Source organism: Rhineura floridana, chromosome 8, assembly GCF_030035675.1.
Source record: "Rhineura floridana isolate rRhiFlo1 chromosome 8, rRhiFlo1.hap2, whole genome shotgun sequence".
Taxonomy (NCBI): Eukaryota; Metazoa; Chordata; class Lepidosauria; order Squamata; family Rhineuridae; genus Rhineura; species Rhineura floridana.
Genome location: NC_084487.1, coordinates 38,158,516 through 38,183,554, shown reverse-complemented (window position 1 = coordinate 38,183,554; position 25,039 = coordinate 38,158,516). Strand labels below are relative to the sequence as shown.

The following is a 25,039-nucleotide window of genomic DNA, read 5'->3' as shown; positions in this document are numbered from 1 at the left end:
CATAATGCCATCTGCCAATCCCCACCTGTTAAAGTTGGCCCGCAGGGTTGGGGACAGATAGTGATCTGACCTGCTGGGCCAAAAAGGTTCCCCACTCCTCCTGTAACTGTAAAAGTCAAATGTTCTACAGAGCCTATGCCCCAGCTTACTTAAGAAACACACATAATAGGGCAAGCTCAATATGTGCTATGAAAATAAAGTATTGTAGAAGGACAAATAGTAAACTTTTAATATAAAAAGTAGCTCACAGCTTTATAGTAGATGACAACGCTAAAAACTGCAAGGTTTCCAAAACAAATTTGGAGAAACATTGGGGACAATACATACACTAACTGGAGTTCAGGAGTGAAGAGAATATTGCTTGCCTCTGGGTGACCCAGAGACATGTAGCTTTTAAAAAATATCTCCAGAGATCCTTAAACAGAAACAGCCATAAGTAGTGCAGAGCATAATGTACCTATTGTTACCTATTTGTCACCATAAGTCATAATCGACTTGAAGGCATATAACAACAATTTCTGTTGGTTAATATACATTACATAAAATGTAAAAACAAAAAGTTGTCAGGAAAGTATTATTTTATTTATGGATGTTTATGTTCTAATGTTTGTGTAACTGGTTTTATATTTGTAAATGGCTTAGAAGTCTATTTTGGCATTAAGCAGTATATAAATCAATCAATAAATATTTATACCACATATATTACAGTCTTCTTTAAAGACAGGATAAATTCAAGTGGGAAGGCAACTAGTTTGAAATGATGGAAACTATAACTGAAAGAAATAGTTGACCATTCCAGATAATTTTCTAGTGCTGTTTCAAAAGCAAGAAGGGCCTACTCACCGTAAACCTCTAGACTGCAATGGTCCTTATCAACTCTGCCACATACAATAAAGTTGTCACTGGGCTTGATCAGAAAGTCTTCATGCTCATATTGCTCCTAAAAGAGAACAAGATCAAAACTGAACCAAAGAGTAGTAGTATTATAGCATTGCTGTACACCATGGATGGGGAACCTCCACCCCGTGGGCCAAACTCAACCTGCCAGGCCTTCCCATTTAGCCCATGATGCCATTTTAGGGAAGCCATGCCAACCCACCCTACATCTGACATCATACAAAATATCAGGAGAAGGGTGCATAAGGGCAGAGCTTCAAAAGGAACAATCAGGAGCTTAAAGTGGGCTCCTGATTTGCTCGAGCAAAGGAACAGGCATGCACCTTGGTCAAGCAGGTAGAAACACACCTTGCTCAAGGCACCATTCTTTGAACGTATCCCATACTGCTCCTTTCAACCTCCGAAATCAGAAGCTGAAAGAAGTAGTGGGAATGAAGCAGCATGCAAGGCCCCTTTACAAGCTGCTTTGTGCTGCTCCTTTCAACCTCTGAAACAGGAAGCTGAAAGCAGAGCCACTTCAAAGAGCAGCGCTGGCAAGGCCCTTTGCTCTGTGTAAGGGATTTGGACAGGTGGATGGGACAAGCCATCTATCAATCATGTAATAGCATAATGACATCATGTGACTGACAGGCTGGCTACCTCACCCACCTATCAAAGTTGGCCTGTGGGGTGGGGGCCAGATAAAGGTCTGGCACCTGAAGCCAAAAAAGTTCCCCCCTTCTGCTCTACACAATAGCCAGAATCAAAAGAGAGAATTTAGGTGCATTCAAAAGCTTGGGAATGCCCAGTAGGTTTTTTTTTTAAGTTTTCTTCTTTGAAGAAGAGCTCTCCCTGACACAATAACTTACTTTTGAAACTCCCTGCTGTTTCAAAAGAATTTCTGTACACTTAAAGAGTGTAGAGAACTAGTAGCTTGGTTCTTTGAATCCCAGCGTATGCTTTTACAAGTACAGAGATCAAGATTCAAAACATGAAGGGGTAAATAACAGCACAATCCTAACTATGGCTTCTCAGAAATAAGTTCTACTGAATTCAACGGGGTTTGCTTCCAAGTAAGTAGCGTTAGAATTACAGCCTAAACATTCAAAAATAGCACTGAGCATGAAGATTAGGAGGAGGAACTGGGGATGTCAGTGTTCAAAACTGAAACCTCTGGAATAGGCGTATGACAACTATAGCAAGAGAGAAATACATAACAAGAATAACTATATATTCTGATTATACACAAATTTGGTCATTATAGAGCCAAACCTTTAAGAATAGCACTACCAAAAAGGGTAATAAGCAACAGATAAACCACTTGTTGAAATAGCTCCCTTTGATGAAAGAATGTCATCAGAGAAAACTCATACAGTCCCAACCTATGCATAGTCTCAAGTAGGTATACATACAAGTGCAGTCAGATTAAAAAAAGAAACAGCATTGAAAGGGACCAGAGGCCATCGCTATAACTCCACAACCAGAGACAAGGCCATCCTCCCACCAACATCAACTCAGGTCAATTTAACCTATATTCAACACAGTATAGAAATTAAAGTGAGAAATATAGGGCCATGTCAGAAAGCTGTCTTGAGAGCTCCAAATAAAGCTATAATTGTAAATGAAAAAAGTTTGCAGTGAACAGTTGCAATTATCACATTAAGCAGCCTTTCATCAAAGTATTTGAAAAATGGCCCACATAAGCTGCCCCAATGTAATGGTCATAAATGGGTTGCAAGCAGGCAGAAGGAACAACGGTTATAAAGTACTTCATCTAGCATGTAGTCTAAAGGGTGAATCTCAGTTTGTCCACTGAGAAAAATACCAATCAGTCAAAACAAATCTTTACAAATTTAAATATTTATGTTAACAGGGAACATTGGTTACACAAATAAACCATATAGAAAAACAACCCCAAACCCAAAACGCAAGTGTACATTTAAACATCACCCTAAAGTTACCATAGCTTAGCACAATGTGAACAGATCACACAGCTAGGAGGAGCTTGGAAGGCTTTCCCTCCACTTTTGCTTAGCAGCGCCACGTTTAATACTCACAGTATCTTTAATAACAATGTAAGGATCATTTTCATTGCTTCCATATACTGTAAGTCCTGCTAGGGTGTCTCCAAGACTCTCAGCACCTATAAAAGAACATTCACAGTTTCATACAATGGACGTGCTTGATAAACCAAAATTACACAATCGTGAAATTTTAGCAAGCCACCATGCACGTTTCCTTAGTACATTTATTAGCCAAAATGCATCACTTTGAAGTGCAAGAGCGAACAATGAAATGCTGCGTGACTTGTCATAAAATGCATATAATCAGGACAGAAGTTTTTTTGGACCTGTGACCACCTTTAAAAAACCACCACAATACTTTGGTAAAAAGCACAACTCCTTATCACCAGAACATTTTAGAAACTGGAAATCAGTGAGAAACTTACTGAAATATATCTACCATGAGAGAATACCCAACTCTTAGAGGGAAATCTCTCTACCAAAAAAAAAAAAAAAAAGTGTTGGAGCACAGAGCATCACTAAGCTCAAGACAGAATTGAAGAAATTGATGAGGATACCCAATTACTTTTCTTCTGCTACCTCAGTACTAGTAGCTCTCTTTTCACCTTCTATTAGAATTTTCCCTCATCCTCTAAAAGTGGGGTTGCTTTGGGAGACTTGGTGGATGACGTTTTGCTTCACAGTCAGGGCCAAATTAATTATCAGGTTTAGTGATAAGTGCCCTCTCCCAAACAATAAGAAGAGATCAGACAAGGGCTCATGTAGTCCAGCCATTTGTTTCTCATAGAAGCCAACCAGATATGAAGCTCAAATGCAAGAGTCACATGAAGGAAGTAATTCCACAGACAGGTTTTGCCTAGCACTACTTGTTCACACTGTAATCCTATACATGTCTACACAGAAACAAATCCCACCGGAGAAGGTGTATACAATTGCCTACTTAGTCTCTGGATTCTGGGGCTAAGTACATGGCAGTTCCTCTCCTAAGATGGAGGATCCTGTCTTTGATGCCCTTTCTGACCTTCTTAGCCCTATGAATCCCCAAAAAATCATCAAAACAGCTGAAAGCCAAATGAAGCTCCTTTCCCATAAAACATTCAAATCCTTTCCCCTTGACTCCATAAAAGTACTGATCACTAATTTTAGCAATTTTCTCAACTCCATTCATTTTCCACTAGCCATTTAAGTCGATATCTCAGGCCTCAGAGCAAACACATATGAGAACTTGTCCATGGATGATGGGTAACAAAGAAACAAGAATAATGTTACCTGGCCTCTCCTCCATGAATTTAGACAAATTCATGGAGGACAGGGCTATCAATGGCTACTAGCCATGATGGCTGTGCTCTGTCACCCTAGTCAGAGGCAGTATGCTTCTGAAAACCAGTTGCCGGAAGCCTCAGGAGGGGAGAGTGTTCTTGCACTCGGGTCCTGCTTGCGGGCTTCCCCCAGGCACCTGGTTGGCCACTGTGAGAACAGGATGCTGGACTAGATGGGCCACTGGCCTGATCCAGCAGGCTCTTCTTATGTTCTTACCTGTATTTTCCTCATCATAATTATCCAAGTTGTATTCCGCTAGTTCATCGTCATCCAGCTTTTCAGCCTCCTCATGGTATTCAACTTTGGGAGCAGAGGTAGATGCATGAGCAACATCCATATTGTCTCCTGAAGCCTCTTCCTGCTCATCATCATCACCAGCATCTGCTCTTTATGTAAGAAAAAGTTTACATGGTTTCACTAACTTTACACAACCAAATGGCACTAAAATGTCATCACTTGCTCTTTAGTCACTAACACAATGCCATAACATTTCTTTTCCACTGACTGTGTTATCCTAAGCACACTTCTGGTGTGCGATGTTCTCACAAGTAAACATGCATATGAAAGGATTCCGTTTTCTCACACCTGCTTCTTGCTGGTTCACCCAGTGAATCGGCACTGACTGCCAGCAGCAATCTTCATGGCAAACACACTAAAACACATTCTTGCAGTGTGGCAGCACCTACACTTTGGAACTCCCTGCTTGTTGACATCAGGCAGGCACCTTTGCTGTATTCTTTTCAGCACCTGCTCAAAATATTTTTGTTTAGGCAAGCCTATCCACATAGACCTTGATGTGTTTTAATCTTTTTAGTTGCTTCTGGCTTTAATTGTCTTTTAAATGTTTTTAATGATAATTTTAATATTTATTGTAAACCACTTAGTGGCTTTGTTGCAATCTATAGAAAATTTGTTAAATAAATAAAAATCACAGCAGCAAGGCTGCAGCTTTTACTCTCCTCTTAACATGAAAGAACCTGTGTGTGCCTAAACTGAATCAGTAACCCAGTAATCAGCAGGACACAATATTATTTTTGCTGTTCTAGGCTGAGAGGTGTACTGCAGAAAACAATTACAAAAATGTAACCCATGAAATAGAATATTCCAAGGCTATTATTACTGAATTTGTTTCAGCAAATGTGTGACACTGACCAAACTTGGAAATAAACTCCAAGAAGCTATTCTTTCATTTACACAACTCTTATACTTCTAGACCACTGAACCCAGTCTGACAGGCATTGGAATGTGACAAAACTACAGTTTGCTTTGACTAATTTATCTAGCATTAAAAACATCAGGTTTTGGAAATGCTTCATATAGATATGACTTATATTATGTTAACTTTCCCCTAATTTGTGCTGAGATAGCTAAGACTTACTGCAGTCTCTCCTTGGCTTCAGAGACTAAGAGCTTCAATTCTTCCCTGTCAAGCTGAACCTGAGAAGTAGGCAAGCAGAATACAGAATTATAATCGAATCACATCTGGTAAGTTGAATTTTAAACAGGGACATTTGAAAAGGTTTGGAAAGACGTTTTATCAGCCTAGTCTAAGAGACAGTAGCATCCTTGACAGCTTTTTTTTAAAGTGACGTTTTTACTCAGCCCTACAGAATAAGTCATTGAAAGCAAATAAAACCTGGTCATTAACAACACAGAGCAGCCTTATAGTAACCCTAGATCAATATTTCCAACAACGAGAGGCATTATGTAGACAAGATGAAATTGTAGTCCTCTGAAACAACAAATATTCTTGCCAGTTCTTCCGAACTGAAAAGTTTGTTTACTAAGTTGCAGACCTAAAACGAAGTGCGCCACGGTTCCTTTTTGAATAACAGGGAGATGCCGAGAGGTTATTGGTATCATCAGTGAAAGCCACTTGTTGATTCCACTTAAAGGGACCAACGGAGAAAGAACGGGGGGGAGGACCTTTGTCACAGACTGATACACTCACCTTATCGGGTGTTTCCTTAGCAGCGCCCCGAGGAACCCAAGCAACGCAGGTCACTGGACAACTCATGGTTCCAGCTGGCGAGAGGCCGAAGGCAACAGACCTTGTAGGAAGCTTCGTTCGCTCAGACACGTGTAAGTTTCTTCCGGAAAGGGGCTACTCAACCCTTCCGCCCTCGTCCTATCACCTACTGACGTTTCCATGATTACTGCAGGAGCACAACCTATCGCAGCTCAGGGGGAGAGGCCTAGTAGCAACTGGGGTGCGTGACGTCATCAGCGCGGGCCGAGAACTCGCTCTTCCAGCCGGAACAAGACGCTCCTTCTCCCCAGCCCCTCACGTCGTGCTATCTCTCAGAAGGAGGGGGGGGGTTTGGTAGTGGCTCCTCCTACTCTGCAAGGCCACCTGTAGAGCTCTGGAGACAGGAGAGCCGTTGCTGATAGGCTACGGGCTGTCGCTGCGTCACTCTCTTCTTTCATTGCGTGAGATGATGTTGAGAGCGGGGAAGGAAACTTGTAAGCGCCTAATACATGTTTGTTGGACTCCAATTCCCATCACACACACCCCAGCGTGGCCAATGGATCTGGAATGTTGGGAGCTGTAGTGCGGCAACATCTGCAGGACTACAAGTTCCCCGTCCCTTACCTGTCTTGCGCAATTACTTGAAAGTAAGTCGTATAGAACTCAACAGGACTTACTGCAGAGCGGAGAAGCTCTCCTAGCTTCTCCTGTGTATATGTCATCTTTTGTCATGGCTGATATTTCTTTCATGACTACTTCTGTTCCTGATGGTTCACCCATCCGTACTGTGGTGACCGTCGTTTAATGGATCCGCGAGACACTCGTCTAAGGTTGCCGTGCGCTACTAGAGGCTTTGTCTAACACAATTGAAAGACAGGCAGAAATTTAACAGGTGCCTTTCCCCCATCATAGCTTCTCCGTGTTTTAAGATAACTTGGAAACAATGTAAGTTTGGAACCGTATGTAGCCCTACATCATTGGAATAACATTTCCTTGAGAAGTATGTATGGCTCCCTCAATGTATAGCCTCTAGATTTTAAAGATTTACTTGGTTACTTACTGTTCTTTTAACTTGAGGTTTTAACTGCTGCTATCTTATTTTTTATTGTTAACTGTTTATGTATTAAATATTGTTTATGGACTGATACTTTACTCTGTATTTTAAAGTATGTTATAAATACTTTGTGGGGGTTTTACCTTGAAAAACAGACTTGAAATCTTTTAAATAAACATCTGTTGCAGAAAAAGCAACAAAGTGTCTCACCTTCCAAAAAGAATAGCCTTGTTTGTCAGTTGCAGCAAAAACAAAGAGGCTTGTAGACTAACATATTGTGGAACACCTTGCACAATGAAGCGGGGTGGCCTCCTCCTTGTGCTTTCCTCCTTTTGTGTATTTTAATGTATTTTTATTTTTGTAACGGTCATGCATTTTTTAAATGTTTGTCTGTGTAGGATAAGTGCATGCCACTTGAGACTGAGAACAGCAGACACAATCCCTCTTCACTCTTTATGCAGTTCCCAAACATCTGAATAGGGCTTTTATCCACAGTGCATTCCAGATATGCACAACCCAAAGAATTTTATGCAATAGTGAGCCCATAGCATTTCATAGGGCTTACATAGGATTGCTTAATTGGGCAATCCTATCTGCTTATTTCAGAAATTAGTTCCATTGGATGCACTACAGTGGGTTTTTGAATAAGCATGTGCAGGATTGGGCTTCAAAAGACATACTTACCCTTGTTTGTGAAAATTCCAATATTCTAAGGCAAATCATGTTAGCTGAAATCAGTACAACTTATTCCCAAGTAAACATTCAAAGATGTGCCACTTCAACAGCCCAATCCTAAGCGTGTTTACTCAGAGCGGAGACTTACTGAGGGGCAGACTACATGTTGCTGGGAGTAAAGCACCAATGCTTGTAACAAGTAACTTGAACCGTGGGGAGGGGGGCGGAGGGGCCAATAGACAGACAATTATTCCCTCATTGATTTCTTCTTTAGTAACAACTTCTTGGGTTTTCTCACTCAGGCTTTCCTTCCTTCTTTCATTCCTTCCTTCTCTAGCTAGTTAGATAAGAATCGGATGTATGTGAGTGCTAGCCTTATGGCTCTATAATGGCCACATGTATGCCTCTAGTTAGAATGACCTTATTTCCCAGCAGTAATAACCCTTAAGTTTCTTTATTGTTTCAACCACCAGTTTTGCCAAACTAGTGATTTATGTACTCTGCCCCTATACCAAACTCCAATACATGTGAAACAGGAGATTTCCTACATGTGTGTTTCCATAGAGTATCTACTGCCAAATCATTGCTGGCTTGCAGAGACCATGGCAGGAAGCAGCAGTTCCTTCTCCCTATGTAATCTCTAGGTATATAACTACATTAATTTTGGGGCAAGGGGGAGATGTCAAGGAACCCAGTTTTCAGGCCCAGAACTGGTGGAACAGCAATGGAACTTTTTGTGGCTGTGACAAGACCTCTGGTGGTGAAGAGGGAAGTCTCAGCATCCAAGGACCTCTCAGTTGCCCTCCCTGGAACTCTAGGATTGCTCCCTAAGTCTGCAAAATATTATAAACAGCTATATGTCTGACCACTGTGGGTTTTGCCTCTCTCTTTTTCTTTGTGAAATTGTAAAGATAATGTTTGCTGAGTGTGGCTTTCTGCATGCTCCAGCACACTGTGACAAGTTTATTATCCATAAAAACATTTTAATGCCAACAACTAATTCAAGGTCAAATTCCAATGCTGCTCACAACAGAAATATACAATTTCCACAAAACATGGCTGATCTGACAAGAAAGTTTTGCAGGCTAACAATATATATAGATATATGTATATAGATATAGATATTTCTTATTAAAGAATTTTATGCCAGAAATCATGCAAAGAATTTCAGAACAGTAAATGCAATAGGAACAATCACTTGTTAACATTGCCAAAACCATTCAAATACAGAAACATTAGGCTATAGATAAATATATATATATACACTTGTATTTTTGTTGCTGTTTTTGTGGTCTCTTCTGTGTTCTGGCATTACTCCCACCCCACCCCACCCCACCCTATGGGATCCTTATTAAAGTGAAGTCCAAAAATAAGATTTGGAGTATTTACTACTGATAAAGACCACCAGTATAAACTCTTTGAGATTTCTACCTTACATCCCTGTAAGTGAGGCACTTAATCATTGGCTGGAAGTTCGGGCAGGAGTTAGCAACACAAGTGTCCACCTCCAAAGCCAATATTGATTCTGATCCATAGTCCTTTGATCGTTTGAAGTGAGAGCTTGCCATGTACATTGTCTTTCTGCTTGATCCCAAGCACAGTCTACTCAGGTTCTAACACCTTTTAAATAATGGTTTTCAAACTTTGTTCCTGGAAACTGTAGCACCTTATAGTGGTGGGCAAGCTTTCAGGTAAAACTTGTCCACCGTATCTGATCTTGTCAGCAAGGAATCCCTGATAAGCAGAGTTATGGCAAAGCAGCTTACCTAAAGGTTGCCCACCACTGTAGCTCCCCCTCTCCCCCTAGCAATCTGGAGTTGCAGGGGAGTGTTGGCTGTGTTCTAGGGGACACTCTCAGCTGATGGGAAGTGAGTCACTTCAACATAACGTAGCATATGCCCTAAAAATGTCCCCAAATTCTCTGGAAGAATTGCCTAGTTCACACATAACACTAAGTCATTGTTTATTAAACTAGCTTATTAAACCATGGCTTGTTTGATCGTCTGAACCTTGCCCTTGTTTATTACCAATAAACCAGAGTCTGAAGCCATGGTTTGTTGTTGGCTTATGAACCTTGGCTTGTTTTAAATATGGCTTGGTGTTATGTGCAAACTAGGGATGGCAAGATCTATTTTGGTTCTCTCAGTTTCTCATTTTCCAATGTTAAATTCAGTTCTCTACATTTCTACAGCAATCTGCAGTTTCTTTTAAAAAAAAATCCTCATGAAAATTCTCCACCATTTTAGTGCGAATTTCTCCAAATAAACACATTTTTGTAGGCAGTTTTGACAAAGGTACACATTTTTGCAAATCATTTCTCATCATTTCATGCCTTTTTGCATGTTATTTTCACTCATGTATTCATTTTTATGCACACTTTTCCTTAATGTATGCAATAATGAAAATGTTGAGTGGATGAACTGCATCCCAAAATTCTAATAAATGCAAATTTTGAAGGACGGCTGTGTTTCGTTTCTCATATTGTTTCAGAAATTGTGAATTTGATAAATTCTGCTTGAAGTGCAAACTGAATTGAAATTCTCACCCATCCCTAGTGCGAACCAACCCCCCTACCTTAACCGTGTTTATCCCCTTCCCCATCCCTAACACCAAGCTGCAAAGACAAGATCAGTTGGAAGTTGAGCTTTGGCGAAACAAGCCATGATTTGTTTGATAGTCTGTGGGACAACTTGTGGTGAAACAAACAATAGCATTATGTACAAATCAGGCCAGTGATAGATGATCAGGAGCTCCTCAGTACATCAGCTGATGTAAAAAGGTTTCCCTAAAGGTAGAAAAGTTGAAAACTACAGCTTTAGAACCACAACCCTGGATGCCTTTAATGCAGTAGTGCACAGCACCATCTCCAAACTAATCCAGTACAAATAGAGGATGACTAGTATGTGTATCCTCTGATGTTTAAATATACATATAAATATATACAAACAAGCTTCTTTCTTTTTTTAAAAAAATCAAGATGCAACATGTTTTACTATTTTATTTACCCTGGTACGTTCCAAAGAATGTTCTTTACCTTATTTTTATTGCAAAGTCGGTATAGCCATGACCACACAGCAGTTAAACCAGAGTGCCGGCAGTTGAAACAGGCAGGGCTAATGTAGCTTTAGACCAGCTATAGATGCTTAGCTTGTTGGTGCTGCAAGCCCATTCACAGAACACAAATAACAGCCTTCTGTTGGCCTACCTACCAGTGCAATCCTTATGAAACAACAAAAGTCATAGATATCACTCATAGTATATAGTAGACTGGGTCAAATGAACTACAGTCCCCTTTAATGCCACTCAACTAACTTGCAAATGTATGCAAACTGAATTGGCACAAAACCTATTTTTTGTAGGAAGGAATTGATTTTATTGAAATTAATCGATGTGTGTGCATTCAGAACCTCACTGACTGTGAATGTTACACACCAAATCTTGCTAAATGAAATCTTGACCCTGGTGTAAGACAAGTAAGATAGGACCTTAGTGGGTCCCTTAAAAAACAAAACACTAGATCAAGTGTCATTTTCATGCTCTCTTGCCATAGGTGAAATATACCTTCCATATATTAATCTAAATGCTAATTAGTAGATGGACCAGATAAACAAATCTGCAGTCTCCTAATATGCTAATATGACTGAACACTTCAAATGCCATTGTTTGTGCATTTTAATAACTTACACACAAATACATACACACATTGCTAGGTGTCCTGATTTGATAAGAATAGTACAGGAAAAACGGCAACCACATCATGAATCAAGAAGGATCTCTTTCAAAAGAGGTATAATTTGGATTTGTAAGGCATATACAGGAACTTCCTGATGTTTTCCATTTTCTTCTTTGCGACAGTGTTTTCTATGAATTTTAATAGCCTGTGGCCTGAACACTGATGTTTCCAACTTGGAAAAAATCCTGGGCACATAGCCAAAGTTTGTACCCTTAATCATCTCCATCAAGCCATGGGTAGGGTTCACTCAACAACACTGGCCTCCTGGACAGGTCTAGGAGCTGGAGCTGAGGTGGGCCCAGGGAAATCAGTCAAGGCAGGCAAGGAGACAGAACCAATCAGTGAAGCCTTAAATGTAAATTACTGCCTTCAAGTCGATTCCGACTTATGGCGACCCTGTGAATGGGGTTTTCATGGTAAGCGGTATTCAGAGGGGGTTTACCATTGCCTCCCTCTGAGGCCGAGAGGCAGTGACTGGTCCAAAGTCACCCAATGAGCTTCGTGGGTGTGTGGGGATTCGAACCCTGGTCTCCCAGGTCATAGTCCAGCACCTTAACCACTACACCACATAGGATCTGAAATGTTTGTGTGGGTTCAAAATTCCCACTGCTATCACCATGTAATGTTTTGGGCTCCATAAATATAGACAACAGGAATTCTACAGTTGTGACTCAACCTCTTATATAGCATTCTTCAGCCTTCCTCTGATCAAACAGCATCATGTCACCACAGGCTATATCCACAAATTACCATTTCTTTAATATTGTTGACTGGTAGTGCCCCAAGTTAAGGAATGTCTCATCACTACAGCATAGGGCACATCATGAACAGAATTTTTATTTACTATTTATTAGATTTATATCCCACCCTTCCTTCCAGTAGGAACCCAGGGCAGCAGAATCTGGGGCTAATAGATCCAGGGCTAGAATAAGCAACATCTGTCCTTTTGGGGGGTTGGCTCTGATGCGTATTGGCTTCTCAGATTCCAATACTTGCTAGGATATAGTTTTATTGTTTGGACCCATCATATTAGTGGCCTATGGGCAAGCCTAGCTATGAGATCACTAACACTGCTCCAATACGACAAAAAATCTTTACACATAGAACTCTAAACATACAGGTCATGTGTTGATGCACAACATAAAGTGAAACTGGGTCTCGAAACAGCCATGAATAAAACACTATAGCAAGTAAGGCAAAAGGGTAGGACACCATAGAATATTTGTGGGATGCGGGAAACACATCCTGTTCCTTGCCCTTGGGAGAGCAGAGTAGTTGCTCCTCAAAATATCCAGGGAAACACAGGCCATGCTTCACACTGTAAGAAGAAGTAGAAAAACCAAATGCAGATCAGAAAGGTCAGAAACTACTGCAGGAGGTTTTAGGGCAAGAAAGGATGGGATAAATAAGTTTTGTGTTTAAAGGAGCCTCTTTTAACATTAACCCATAACTAGTGTTTAAACAATCCAACCAAATAGCTGATTGCCACCCTGGGCTCCTGCTGGGAGGAAGGGCGGGATATAAATCAAATAATAAATATAAATAAATAAAAATTGCACAATCCAGACTAGAGAATCAGCATCATGCCATCAGCATCATACCAGGAGAAGAGTGCGCAGATCCCATGGGAAATACCCATGAGTTCAGCCGCAGACCACATGGTTGGGTCATTTAAACTTTGAAGAGCAATACTCATTAACTTGTACACCAGCTGTTCAGCTCTCACATTGTTGAAATAATATTTCAAGGGCATCTAATTCCACAATGAAAGAGTGTTAAATCAGAATCTTCTGATCTTGCCAGGACTGTTGGCACTCCAGTTTACTCCTTGAATCTATAAGCAAAAGAGGTTGATGTGAGCTTAAGGCTATTATCTCAAGACAGCAGGTTGTGCAAACTGGCCTTTAATGTATCAATGCCAGCAGAGAGGAACAGGCTTTATGGCTCAGAAATTTGTGGGGTTCCAGAACATATCACGGCATCTCAAAGACACATCAAACACTTTCAAATTGGAACTTCAGATTCTAACTGTCACTGAGAACTCACACAGACCTGTGAATTTCAGTTTATAAGTGATGGTGATGCATTTTGAACATCTATAAGCCCTGTACCCCTCCAAATTAAACCACTAATCGGACGTTCTGCATAGGAGGTGGGATTCATCTTTTAATGACTATATCGTTTCAGTTAAACCTGTCTCAGTTCTCTTATCCTGCTACCAGCTTCTTGGCTTTAGATCAATCAAGTCACGTAGAGCTGGCTCCAAGGAAAAGAGCTAATGATTTTACGCTTGAAGAGCAAATCAGATTAGCCCGTCTTTGAGTAACACAATTAAAATGACAACTTCCTTGTCTCAGACGTTGCTGTGTGTTTAATACAACATGCAAAACAGATTTGTAAAATTACATTTGGCAAAGATATGGATCCTAATCTCATTGGGGGGTGGGGTTAAGAGACTGAGCTAGAAGGAGGCAGGCCCTTGAAATATTCTAAGGCGTGCTCTTAGAAAATAGCTTTAGAAAATAACCTGAGACATCATCACCTATTTGCATGATTGAACGTATGTGATTCGTCCCATGTTGTCTACTGAATATATTACACTGAAAACAAAACCCTTTGTTTTGACAGTTTAAAAAATACAGTTCAATACAAACAAATGTCAAAATGGTAGCATTAACAAACTGACATTCATATGCTGGGTGCTGGTGGTTTGTACGTTATCCTCCTTTTCAGCTTCCGAGAGGCGAGTAAAAGAAATTGACTGCTGTCCTTGCATGCTTGTTTCCTTAATACAGAAAACTTAAGCTACTGCCAGTCAATGTAGACAATATTAAGTTAGATGGACCAATGGTCTGACTCGGTATAAGGCAAGTTTCCATTGTTTATATGTAGACCTTCAACCTTTGACTAGTGTCAGCAGAAGACTGTGACTGGACTGCATCACATTATCTTTCATTTAGATTTGCTATGTTTGAAAACAGGAGATATTCATTGTCATTTGCTCAATGTCTAAGTGAAAACAAAGGTTTATGAGGCTGCCTTACACTAAGTCAAACCATTGGTTCACCTGGCCCATTACTGCCTACTCTGACTGGCAGTGACTGTGTTAGGGTAGTGGTGGGTTTAATTCAGCCTGCCAGGCCACTTCCAAATGGCCTTCGAGGGCCCAGCTGCAAATCACATGACATCATGTGACAACACCTGTCAATCATTTTGATCTTCCATCACTTTTCAGTTTTGCTAAGGTTACACTTTAAATTTTACATATTGTACGTACATCTTATGTATTTCACATACATTTTATATATGTTTCATATGGAAATGGACTGCCTTCAAGTCGATCCCGACTTATGGCTATTCTATGAATAGGGATTTCATGGTAAGCGGTATTCAGAGGGGGTTTACTATTGCCTCCCTCTGAGTCTAGTCCTCCCTAGCTGGCTAGGGCCTGCTCAGCTTGCCACAGCTGCACAAGCCAGCCCCTTCCTTGTCCGCAACTGCCAGCTGGGGGGCAACTGGGCTCCTTGGGACTATGCAGCTTGCCCACGGCTGCACAGGTGGCAGGGCACGTAACCCCTGAGCCACACACCGTGGGTGATCTTTAGCTGGCCCTCGACACCCAGGAGACACGAACGGGGATTTGAACTCAAAGACTCTGGACTCCCAGCCAGGCTCTCCTCCCCACTGTGCTATACCAGCTGTTTGTTACATATATTCCCCCCTAAAATATAAGTAAATCCCATAGTATTATGTAAAATACTTTTTTAAAAAAATTCCACCACTCACTTTTATCTCTGGGACCACCCACTGTCAGAATGCAGTCCCCCTCTCCACAAGGTTGTCCAGGTTTGAATGCAACCCTCAAGCTGAAAGAGGTTCCCTCCCCCTCTCTGTCTCGGTCAGAGCTTTTTCCAAGGACTTCCTACCTGATCCTTTTAACTAGAGATGCCAGGGGCTGAACCTAGGAGCCACGCATATAAGGCAGGCATGTGCTCTACCACTGAGCTACACACCTTCTCCCCATATGCTATGAACAACTCCCAGGCAGTCTCCTATCCAGGTGCCAGCTGATCCTGGCCTCACTTAGCTTCCCAGATTAGATGGAATTCAGCTGCCCCAGCTATGAACAATTCTGAATCATAATCTGAATTCACTATTTCCCTAGAATGCGAATACCTTTCTTGATCCTCATGTCTCATGTAAATCATAAAAATTCCTATTTATAGCTTTATATTAAATATTTATGGATATTAAGAGTTGCACAAAGATAAATCTTTTGGGTTGTTATGTGTCTTCAAGTCGATTTTGACTTATGGTGACCCTATGAATCAGTGACCTCCAAGAGCATCTGTCATGAACCACCCTGTTCAGATCTTGTAAGTTCAGGTCTGTGGCTTCCTTTATGGAATCAAGCCATCTCTTGTTTGGCCTTCCTCTTTTTCTACTCCCTTCTGTTTTTCCCATCATTATTGTCTTTTCTAGTGAATCACATCTTCTCATTATGTGTCCAAAGTATGATAACCTCAGTTTCATCATTTTAGCTTCTAATGATAGTCCTGGTTTAATTTAACACCCAATTATTTGTCTTTTTCGTGGTCCATGGTATCTGCAAAACTCTCCTCCAACACCACATTTCAAATGAATTCATTCTTCTCTTACCTACTTTTTTCACTGTCCAACTTTCACATCCATATACAGACATTGGGAATACCATGGTCTGAATGATCCTGACTTTAGTGTTCAGTGATACATCTTTGCATTTTGGGACCTTTTCTAGTTCTCTCATAGCTGCCCTCCCCAGTCCTAGCCTTCTTCTGATTTCTTGACTATTGTCTCCATTTTGGTTAATGACTGCCAAGGTCCTTGACAAGTTCAATGTCCTCACTGTCAACTTTAAAGTTACATAAATCTTCTGTTGTCATTACTTTATTCTTCTTAGCGTTCAACTGTAGTCCTGCTTCTGTGCTTTCCTCTTTAACTTTGAACAGCACTCATTTCAAATCATTACTGGTTTCTGCTAGTTGCATGGTATTATCTGCATATCTTAAATTACTGATATTTCTCCCTCCAATTTTTACACCTCCTTCATCTTGGTCCAATCCTGCTTTCTGTATGGTATGTTCTGCATATAGATTAAACAAATAGAGTGATAAAATACACCTCTGTCTCACCCTCTTTCTGATTGGAACCAATAGGTTTCTCCATATCCTGTCCTTACAGTAACCTCTCATCCAGAGTATGGGTTGCGCAAATCTTTTGGGAATCATGGCTATTTAACACCTGACATCAGGGCAAGCTAATTGGAGTTGAGAGGCAGTCTCACTGGAACACTCAATTTCATGTTTTAAAACATCCATCATATGCCTATACTGTTCACATAGACCGACTCTACGACATAGAGGAAGAGATGCCTGTTCATAAGACATGCTGTCCCATTATTCCTTTTAGCTTTGGCGTGGCTTGATGGATCTCTAACAACAGATGCTAACCAATGGGCCACAAGTACAGCAAATGACCTTGGCTAGGGTGGAAGTAAGGTGGAAAACTGATTTGATCTGTCTGAGCAAAGGGCTCAGAGAAAGGGCAGCTGAAAGCAACCATTTTGAGCTCAGAACCGGTTGGCAAAGTTGTAAACAGTGTTCTGGGGACAATCTATTTGTTTTGTTTTTTAGGGATGCTATGCTTTGGGACGCGTGCTGGTACAAATCTAGAGCTGTCTGTTAGGAACATAGAAAGCTGCCTTATTGTGTCAGACCATTGGTCCATCTATTCAGTACTGTTTACACTGACTGGTAGCAGCTCTCTCCAGGAGTTCAGACAGGAGACTTTCCCAGCTCTAATTGGAGATGCTGGGGACTGAACCTGGAACCTTCTTCATGCAAGGTAGAAGCTCTACCACTGTTCCAGCACCTCTGCCACATCTGCTCTATCCATAAATTTGGAAATAAACAGATTATAACAAAAAGAGTTATCCAGTGCTCTCTCATCCAAAAGTCATCTAAACAGCAGCCTTGAACTCAGTTAGTCTAATCACCACCAGAATGTCTATGCACTTTTTAAAAGAACAGGACAGCACTCTTGGTGTGTGTTCACAAGTCGTATTTGGGGGAGGCAGAAGGAGCCACCAGCAGCCATTTGGCTAATGCAGCATCTCCTTGTTGACTGCAGAAGAGTCCAACAGTTCAGGATCATCCATTACACACCATGAAAGGCCAACCTGTGGCACCCCTGCCATAAGTAGAATAGGCAGTAAGGAGTTGTGGCACTCCTAGGTGACGGGAGGGTCTACAGATCTAGTAACAGCAAAGAGCCACAACTGTAGTCATGCCTGCTTCTCCCACACTTCACTGCTAAGCACTCTTCATCTCATTAGGCCAGAGAGAAAACCACACTAAAGCATAAGTGGGATGTGTGTGTGTGTGTAGCAGCTGAACATATACTGGTCTTCACTTCTAATGTTGCACCATCTTAGACTTTAATCTGGATTCATGGCACACTCACCAAAAGGATCCCAACTATATAATACACATAGAACTTCAATTGTCAAGCAAGAGATGGCTGCCTGGTAGTGTATTACCCAATCCCTTTCTCTGGCCATGTTGCCAGACCAAGATGGGACCACATGTGCATATACTGTGGTTCCTCCACATGACCAAGGGTTAGTTGTTTGGGTGGCATTTCAGACACCAACAGGTCCAAGACTAGGTATGCCCCAAACATGTACAAGTTATACTAGTTAGTGAGGTAGGATGTTATTATTCCCATGTCAGGAAACTGAGATTGTTCCTTGTACAAAGAAACATAATGGCTTCATGGCAGAAGACAAAACTTAAAACTAGGTCTCTCAGATTCAAATCCAACTCTCTTATCTATCAGACTACATGGTGAACTGAAGCAAGCACAGTAAAATCAAGACTTAAGTGTTTGGAGGTGGCTAGTCCAAGGAAATGGTACGACTCCATGGCACAGATGGAACCTCAGAGGTGGCTACCTCTAGGGTCTTGGTAGATCAAACCATGCATAGAATCATAGAATTGTAGAGTTGGAAGGGGCCTATAAGGCCATCGAGTCCAACCCCCTGCTCAAGGCAGGAATCCAAATTAACACACTTGCCAATCACCATTTCATCTAGTGAATTAATCATTACATTGCAAGGTTTTAAGTATTATCGTATTTCTATACTGGCCTTCCTCCCATAGGAGGCTAGAGTGATTCAGAGCAAGTGCCCCTAATCTCTTGACTGATGATAGGTATTGGGGGATGATAGGTATTGTAGTCCAACAACATCTGGGAGACCAGAGGTTCTCCACCACTGTTCTAGGACTTGAGAGCTCTGGAAATCTTAGGTTCTGCTGTTGTGCAAACGAACCTGAATGAAAGCCAGGAAGGATTACGGCTTCCCCAATTTATCTACACACGTGTATTTAGCTATTAGATCAGATTTCTATTTGATTTTGTATATGTGTACACACAGAGATCACATGATTGATTAATTAATATGTTAGATCTCTAATATTTTAGACTCTTGTATACTAAAAATATCCCAGATCTTTTTCAAAGAGCACTCCTGAGTTTCTATAAGAGAACTACACTCCTGTTCATCCACAGACTTCCTCAGAGAACCTTCAAGCAGTCTACCACATAACTCCAGAGAGCATCATCATCAAGCAGGTCATTCTGTGGTACAGAAGATTCTCAAATTCTAGGTAGTTTACTGTATGACTTCACTGAGCCCAACAGAACTCAATCATCCTGAGCTCCACAGAACAGCCTTACCAACCTGGTGCCCTTCAGGTGTTGGACTACAACTCCCATCATCCCTGTCCATTGGCCATGCTGGCTGAGACTGATGGGACTTGGAGTCCAACAATATCTGGAGGGCACCAGGTTAAGAAAGATTGCTACGGAACCACACAACGTACTGCCCCCATACATTTTCATGAAACAGAATTTCACCACAGTGCAGTAGAATCCCTAATGGAACCCCTCTATAGGCCAATGAAACACCAGAAACAAAATCCAACTTATCACATTGCCAAAGCATCTTTGATCTATAGAACTCCCTGGAAAGTGAACATCATAGCTCCTTTGAGTCTTTTTAAAAAAAGCATTTGAGATGAAAACCTATTTTGGAATACAGCCACAATAAATAATTGAATGTCCCACAGCATAACACAGAAGTTAAAGGCAGGAAATAAATACAATCTCTGTGGAGTTTTGCTAAGTATGGTGTAACTACTACTATAATCTGGCAAGGGCTTTAGTTTGACAGTTTTAACCTATTCCAGTAAAAGGGGAAAAAGAGGATTTTTTAATGATAAGTCTTTGAAAGGTGTTGCCTCCAACAATTTGCAAGCCAAGACAACAACCTGATGGTGCTGCAAAGGTGGGTGGGTGAGTGAGTGAGTGGGGGAAATGCCACCTTCAGAGTTACCCACACTGAACCTAAAGAATGACTGTGTTCTTGGTTAGCCTTGGGTTTTTGATAAAACAAACTGGATTATAAGATCCTTTTACTTTTACATAGTACTTTCATTGTGCAGGAAACTTAATGGGACTCTTACGCTGTAACACTTAATGGCGCTATTGGAAAAGAGAACAGCTGTCGTTCACAGACTGTTTACTTTGAAGTGGCACAAATGTAAGTGGCTTGTGGCCTGTGGCCAGCCAAAACACAAGGAGCTGCATAAAGATGGGAGTATTTGGCTATAGGTACAGAGTATATGTTTGTGGTGGTGGTGAGGAAGCATTTTAACGGTGGAATGGAAAAATTTTAAAAAATCATTTAAGAACTCCAGAAGAGTTAACGGCAGAATGAATACTGCTGTGGCTCAAAACTGGGACATGATGGATTCTAGCTGTATGAAAGCTTAGGATAGCGATAGGGAACCTGTGGCCCTTCACATGTGGTTGGACTACAGTTCTTATAATTCCTGTTCATTGGGTGAGGCTGACAGGGCTGATGGGAGTTGGATTTCCAAGACATCTGGAGGACCATAGGCTCCACATCACTGGCTTAGGGCCAGCACTTTACACAAAGGCAAATAGGGGTTTGCCATTGAGTGCACTTAGAGAGTACCTGCAGTCCATCACGGCTGCTATGACTGCAATTCTAAACCTACTTACATGAGAGTACGCCCCATTTAACTCAATGGGGGCTTACTCTTGGATAGACATGTGTAGAATTATGACTCATGTGTTTGTTGCATTCACACTTCATATTTCTATGTGTGTACTTAAAAATATAATGGGCTTGTTCCTAAAAACATAACTGGGCTTCAGTTCACTAAAAATTGCTGTTAATAGGTATACTTCCATGCCCCAATCATTTTCTGGCTCAACTGTGACTTTAATAATAATAATGCTTGATGATGATGATGATCTCATGTTCTTATTTTACTCCTCAGCATAGGTTTATTCCAACATGCACATTATTTCTTAGCAGATTTTTCAAGAATTCTCCTGCACGTGCTTCAGAAAAACATTAAGAAAAACATAACTGATGATCCCACAAGGCAGCAGACATCTCAATAGGAACATATAAAATCTAATGGAAGAAATGTCACAATGCAAGCCTAGACATGTCTACTTCAGAAGTAAGTCCCACCAAATTCAATAGGGCATACTCCCAGGTAAGTGGACACAGAAAGTGCATGAATGGAGGAAGCCAGTCACCAATGACCAGACAAATACAGCCAGACAAATTCACTGCAATCATAGAATCATAGAATAGTAGAGTTGGAAGGGGCCTATAAGGCCATCGAGTCCAGCCCCTTGCTCAATGCAGGAATCCAACTTAAAGTATACCTGACAGATGGCTATCCAGCTGCCTCTTGAATGACTTCAGTGTTGGAGAGCCCACCACCTCCCTAGGTAATTGGTTCCATTGTTGTACCGCTCTAACAGTTAGGAAGTTTTTCCTGATGTTCAGCCGTAATCTGGTTTCCTGTAACTTGACCCCATTATTCCATGACCTGCACTCTGGGATGATCGAGAAGAGATCCAGGCTCTCCTCTGTGTCACAACATTTCAAATACTTGGAAGTACTTGAATCTCCACAATGAAACTTTAGAATGATAATTAAAGCTGAATTTCCATTTTATGTTGACGTCCCTATGCAACACTTCCTACATTTATGAAGAGAGAAAAGCAGGTACAAGAATGGTGCTTGGTAGTCTGAAGAGGGGAGTGATCTATGTTCCTATTCTGTTTCCTCTATCTATGCCAGGGATGATGAACCTATGGCTCTCCAGATGTTGAACTTCAACTCACATCAGCCTCAGCTTATGGTGAGGGATGATGGGAGTTATAGTTCAACAATACTATAGAGACTCCAATCCCTGGGTTAGAGTATTGTTCTGGAATCAGGATGAGAGCAAACTCTTCTGCAACAGGACTGCAGATTAATTGGAAAATGCTACCCCCCCAAGTCTTATAAAAACCTTCCTATGATATATAACAGCTTGTGACATATCCAATAGGAACTACTGTAATATTTGAGGTAAGGATGCCCAACAACCAACCCCCCTTTTTTCTTTGAAACTCTCGATCAATCTCACACCTTCAACAAATGGCAGGTGTTACATTTAAAGAGCAGTCACAGGAGATCCAGAGTGCCTTGCTTACAAGTTGCATGAAAAACTTATTTTCAATCAGGTTGTCAATTTTGCTTCCCCCCCACATGCTTCCAAGAGGGCTGCCTTTTTATTCTTTAAAGTGTTTGTCACACATATTGACTTGTACATTTGTCCATCACCATATATATTAAAAGGGAAACATTGCAGAAACAGTTACAAAATTGTTCTGAGGATTGTGACTGTATCATGGTTACATTATAGATACTAGCCAATTGGTGCCCTCCGCTGTTGGCTTTTGCCTATGCGCCCATTCTGTTTCCTCCATCTAGTTTGCAGAACTGTTTCCCTTTGACTCTGGAAAGAAAAATCCTTGTGTTTTATTGAACACAGTGGGGGTCTCTCCATTTCTGACTTCATTGCTCTATAAATATTACATCTGTCTTTGACCAAAACTTTTCTGGGCCGCTATAATCTCCTTTTAAAAATTTGTCTAATGCTAGTAAACCATTCTGTAACTATTCCTTTATTTAGCCCTCAGCCTTCTTCTCTCTCTTCAGATGTTAGTCCTTTTGGTTAGAGTTCTTCCAGTCACTTTTGCTTTCAGTATAGTGGCTGCAGTGCTAGCCGATAACCAGCTATGTTCCTTTATGATTCAGTTTTTCAAGCCCATGTGTAACATGTTTCACTTTATGGTTTTGCCTAACACAGCTGTGTAAGAATGGGGGTGTGTGTGTGTAAAACTGGTGCAATACTTTGACTGGAGAATGGCCTAGTCCTCAAGGAACTGATCGTTTTCCTACAGGAAAACTTCTAGAAACCAGCTGTTATAAAAGGTTACAGAAGAATTCTGGAATACTTAGCAAAGTGGTGTGATCCCCCCCCCCGACTCTGCATTAGTCCCTTTAGAGAAAATATGTTGTTTTAACAAATCTCAGGTCACATCAGATGATAATTCTCTACCTGATCATTTCAAAATAAACTACAAAAAAATTTAAGTTATTTTATTGTGAGTCTTACTGGAGACCTGAAAGAAATTTGAGAAAAGTGTGGGTGGGGAGGCAAGTGAAAAAAGGTCAACATATTAGTGAAAAGATGTGTTTCAGCTGCAATCCTATACCCACATACCTGGGAGTAAGCCCCAATGAAATCAGTGGGGCTTACTTCTGAGTAAACATGTGTAGGATTATGCTGTTGGACAGCTAAAAGGAGCTGATGGAATGGTAACATTTACCAGACAGAGCATGCATATTTTCATATCTATGTGTCTCCATCCTGGGATAAAGGCTGCACCTACATTCTGTGCAGCTCTTAAAAACATAAGGGTCTGTCGGAAAGAAAGGTGGAAAGTTTAACTCTAAATGAGTCAGAGCTGCAGATGAACATTTAGATATCAGATAGAAAACTTTGCTATAAACAGTGAGGTGCACTAAAAATATTTCACCTAGATAGATGTGAGAAGAGAAAGTAAGTTTACAAAAGTCCAACAGTTTATTTTTTTGAATAAGGCCTATTGAGTATCATTGCACTAGACTGGATGTAGTCCTTACTCATTTCATGATATTTATATAACTGAGCAAAGAGAAAATTTAGACGAATTCATGGAGGGTAAGCCTGTTAATGTCTGCTAGTCATTACAGCTAAATGGAACCAAAATGGAAGTGCACCTTCAGAGGTGGTACACCTCTAAATACTAGACACTGGAGCAGACAATATGGGAGGGCATTCATGCCCCCCTTATAGGCTTCTTGGAAGTATGTGGTTGGCCACTGTGAAGAAACAGGAGGGTAGACTAGGTGGCTCTTTGGTCTAATCCAGCAGGGTTCTCATGTTCTAGTGTCAGCCAAATGACAGTCTCACTATGGTACGATGCCCTCTTGGGACTACACTGAAAGACTTCACCTGTTAGGAATCACCTCTCCTCAAGACTGTTTACTTTCCAAAATGACATGGGGGATGGAATATGCTGAGAGGTTTTAGATTTAGAAAAAGAAGCGGGGGGGGGAGGAAGAGAGAAGAGGTATCCTAAAGTGTTCCATGGCACTAAATCAAGATGTCTTGCATCAAATGAGTAGCAGGTGAGGACTGATATACCTGCAGACCTCAGATATTTGAGAAAAATGGCAGACCGATTTCAATTTTGAGTGGGGAACTCTGCGCTTGGAGGAAGAACATGAAAAAAACTCTGAAAAGATACTCAAAAGTTGAAGGTGTTGCTGTTGGAAGCAGCGGTGGCTGGTGCCCGTTGTGATTGGTGGGGTGGAAGACAGGGAGGCGTCAGTAGCTGAAGCCATTGACAGTGACAGGTGGAGCCAACTAATTCTAGCTTTGTCTCCATCTTCCTCCCTGCTGAGTTTTACAATGGCAAAACTGAGACTAAGGATGAGCAGACAGCCAGGGTCAGCCACTGGACCGATTGCAAGTAAGAACGTAAGTGAGCTTGGAAGAATTAAGACTGAAGTTTGTGGGGCAGTGCCTCATTTGCCTTAATGGACCAGTCTCCCCTTGCAGGAAGTGATCATCCCTTCTTTGCATTGCTTGGATCCTAAGATAAGTGAAGGAGGGAAAGGAAGTTCACGGAAGGGAACTGTCCCATTCACCCCTGTAGCCAGTGTGAATTCAGGATGGGCCCAGGCATATTCAGCCTACTTAGTTATTGTAAAGGGCAAGCCCACCCTACTCAACAAATATTATCTTGGGGTTCAAGTATTAACCTTTTACTTCCATGAGATTCTTGTTTACTTTTGTCAGTTTAACGGAAAGCAATAGAAATACTTAGAAAATTAATTTCCAGTTAATTTTTAAATGTTATTT

General features: G+C 41.1%; 1 protein-coding gene across 2 annotated transcripts in view; it reads right to left on the bottom strand.

Annotated features, from left to right (window-relative positions):
• The window catches only part of PWP1 (PWP1 homolog, endonuclein), a 30,265-nt gene extending 23,887 nt beyond the window's left edge, over window positions 1–6,378 (bottom strand). The window contains exons 1-5 of one of the 2 annotated variants that reach the window (XM_061638965.1): window positions 6,172–6,378; window positions 5,599–5,657; window positions 4,437–4,606; window positions 2,934–3,019; window positions 844–940 (exon numbers count right to left, since the gene is read on the bottom strand). In XM_061638965.1, the coding sequence (XP_061494949.1) occupies window positions 844–940; window positions 2,934–3,019; window positions 4,437–4,606; window positions 5,599–5,657; window positions 6,172–6,237 (478 nt within the window). In that variant the 5' untranslated portion in view covers window positions 6,238–6,378. Of the gene's footprint in view, window positions 1–843; window positions 941–2,933; window positions 3,020–4,436; window positions 4,607–5,598; window positions 5,658–5,856; window positions 5,992–6,171 lie in introns of those variants that run through there. The other variant, XM_061638966.1, reaches the window with a different exon arrangement.
• Window positions 6,379–25,039: the final 18,661 nt, after the last annotated feature.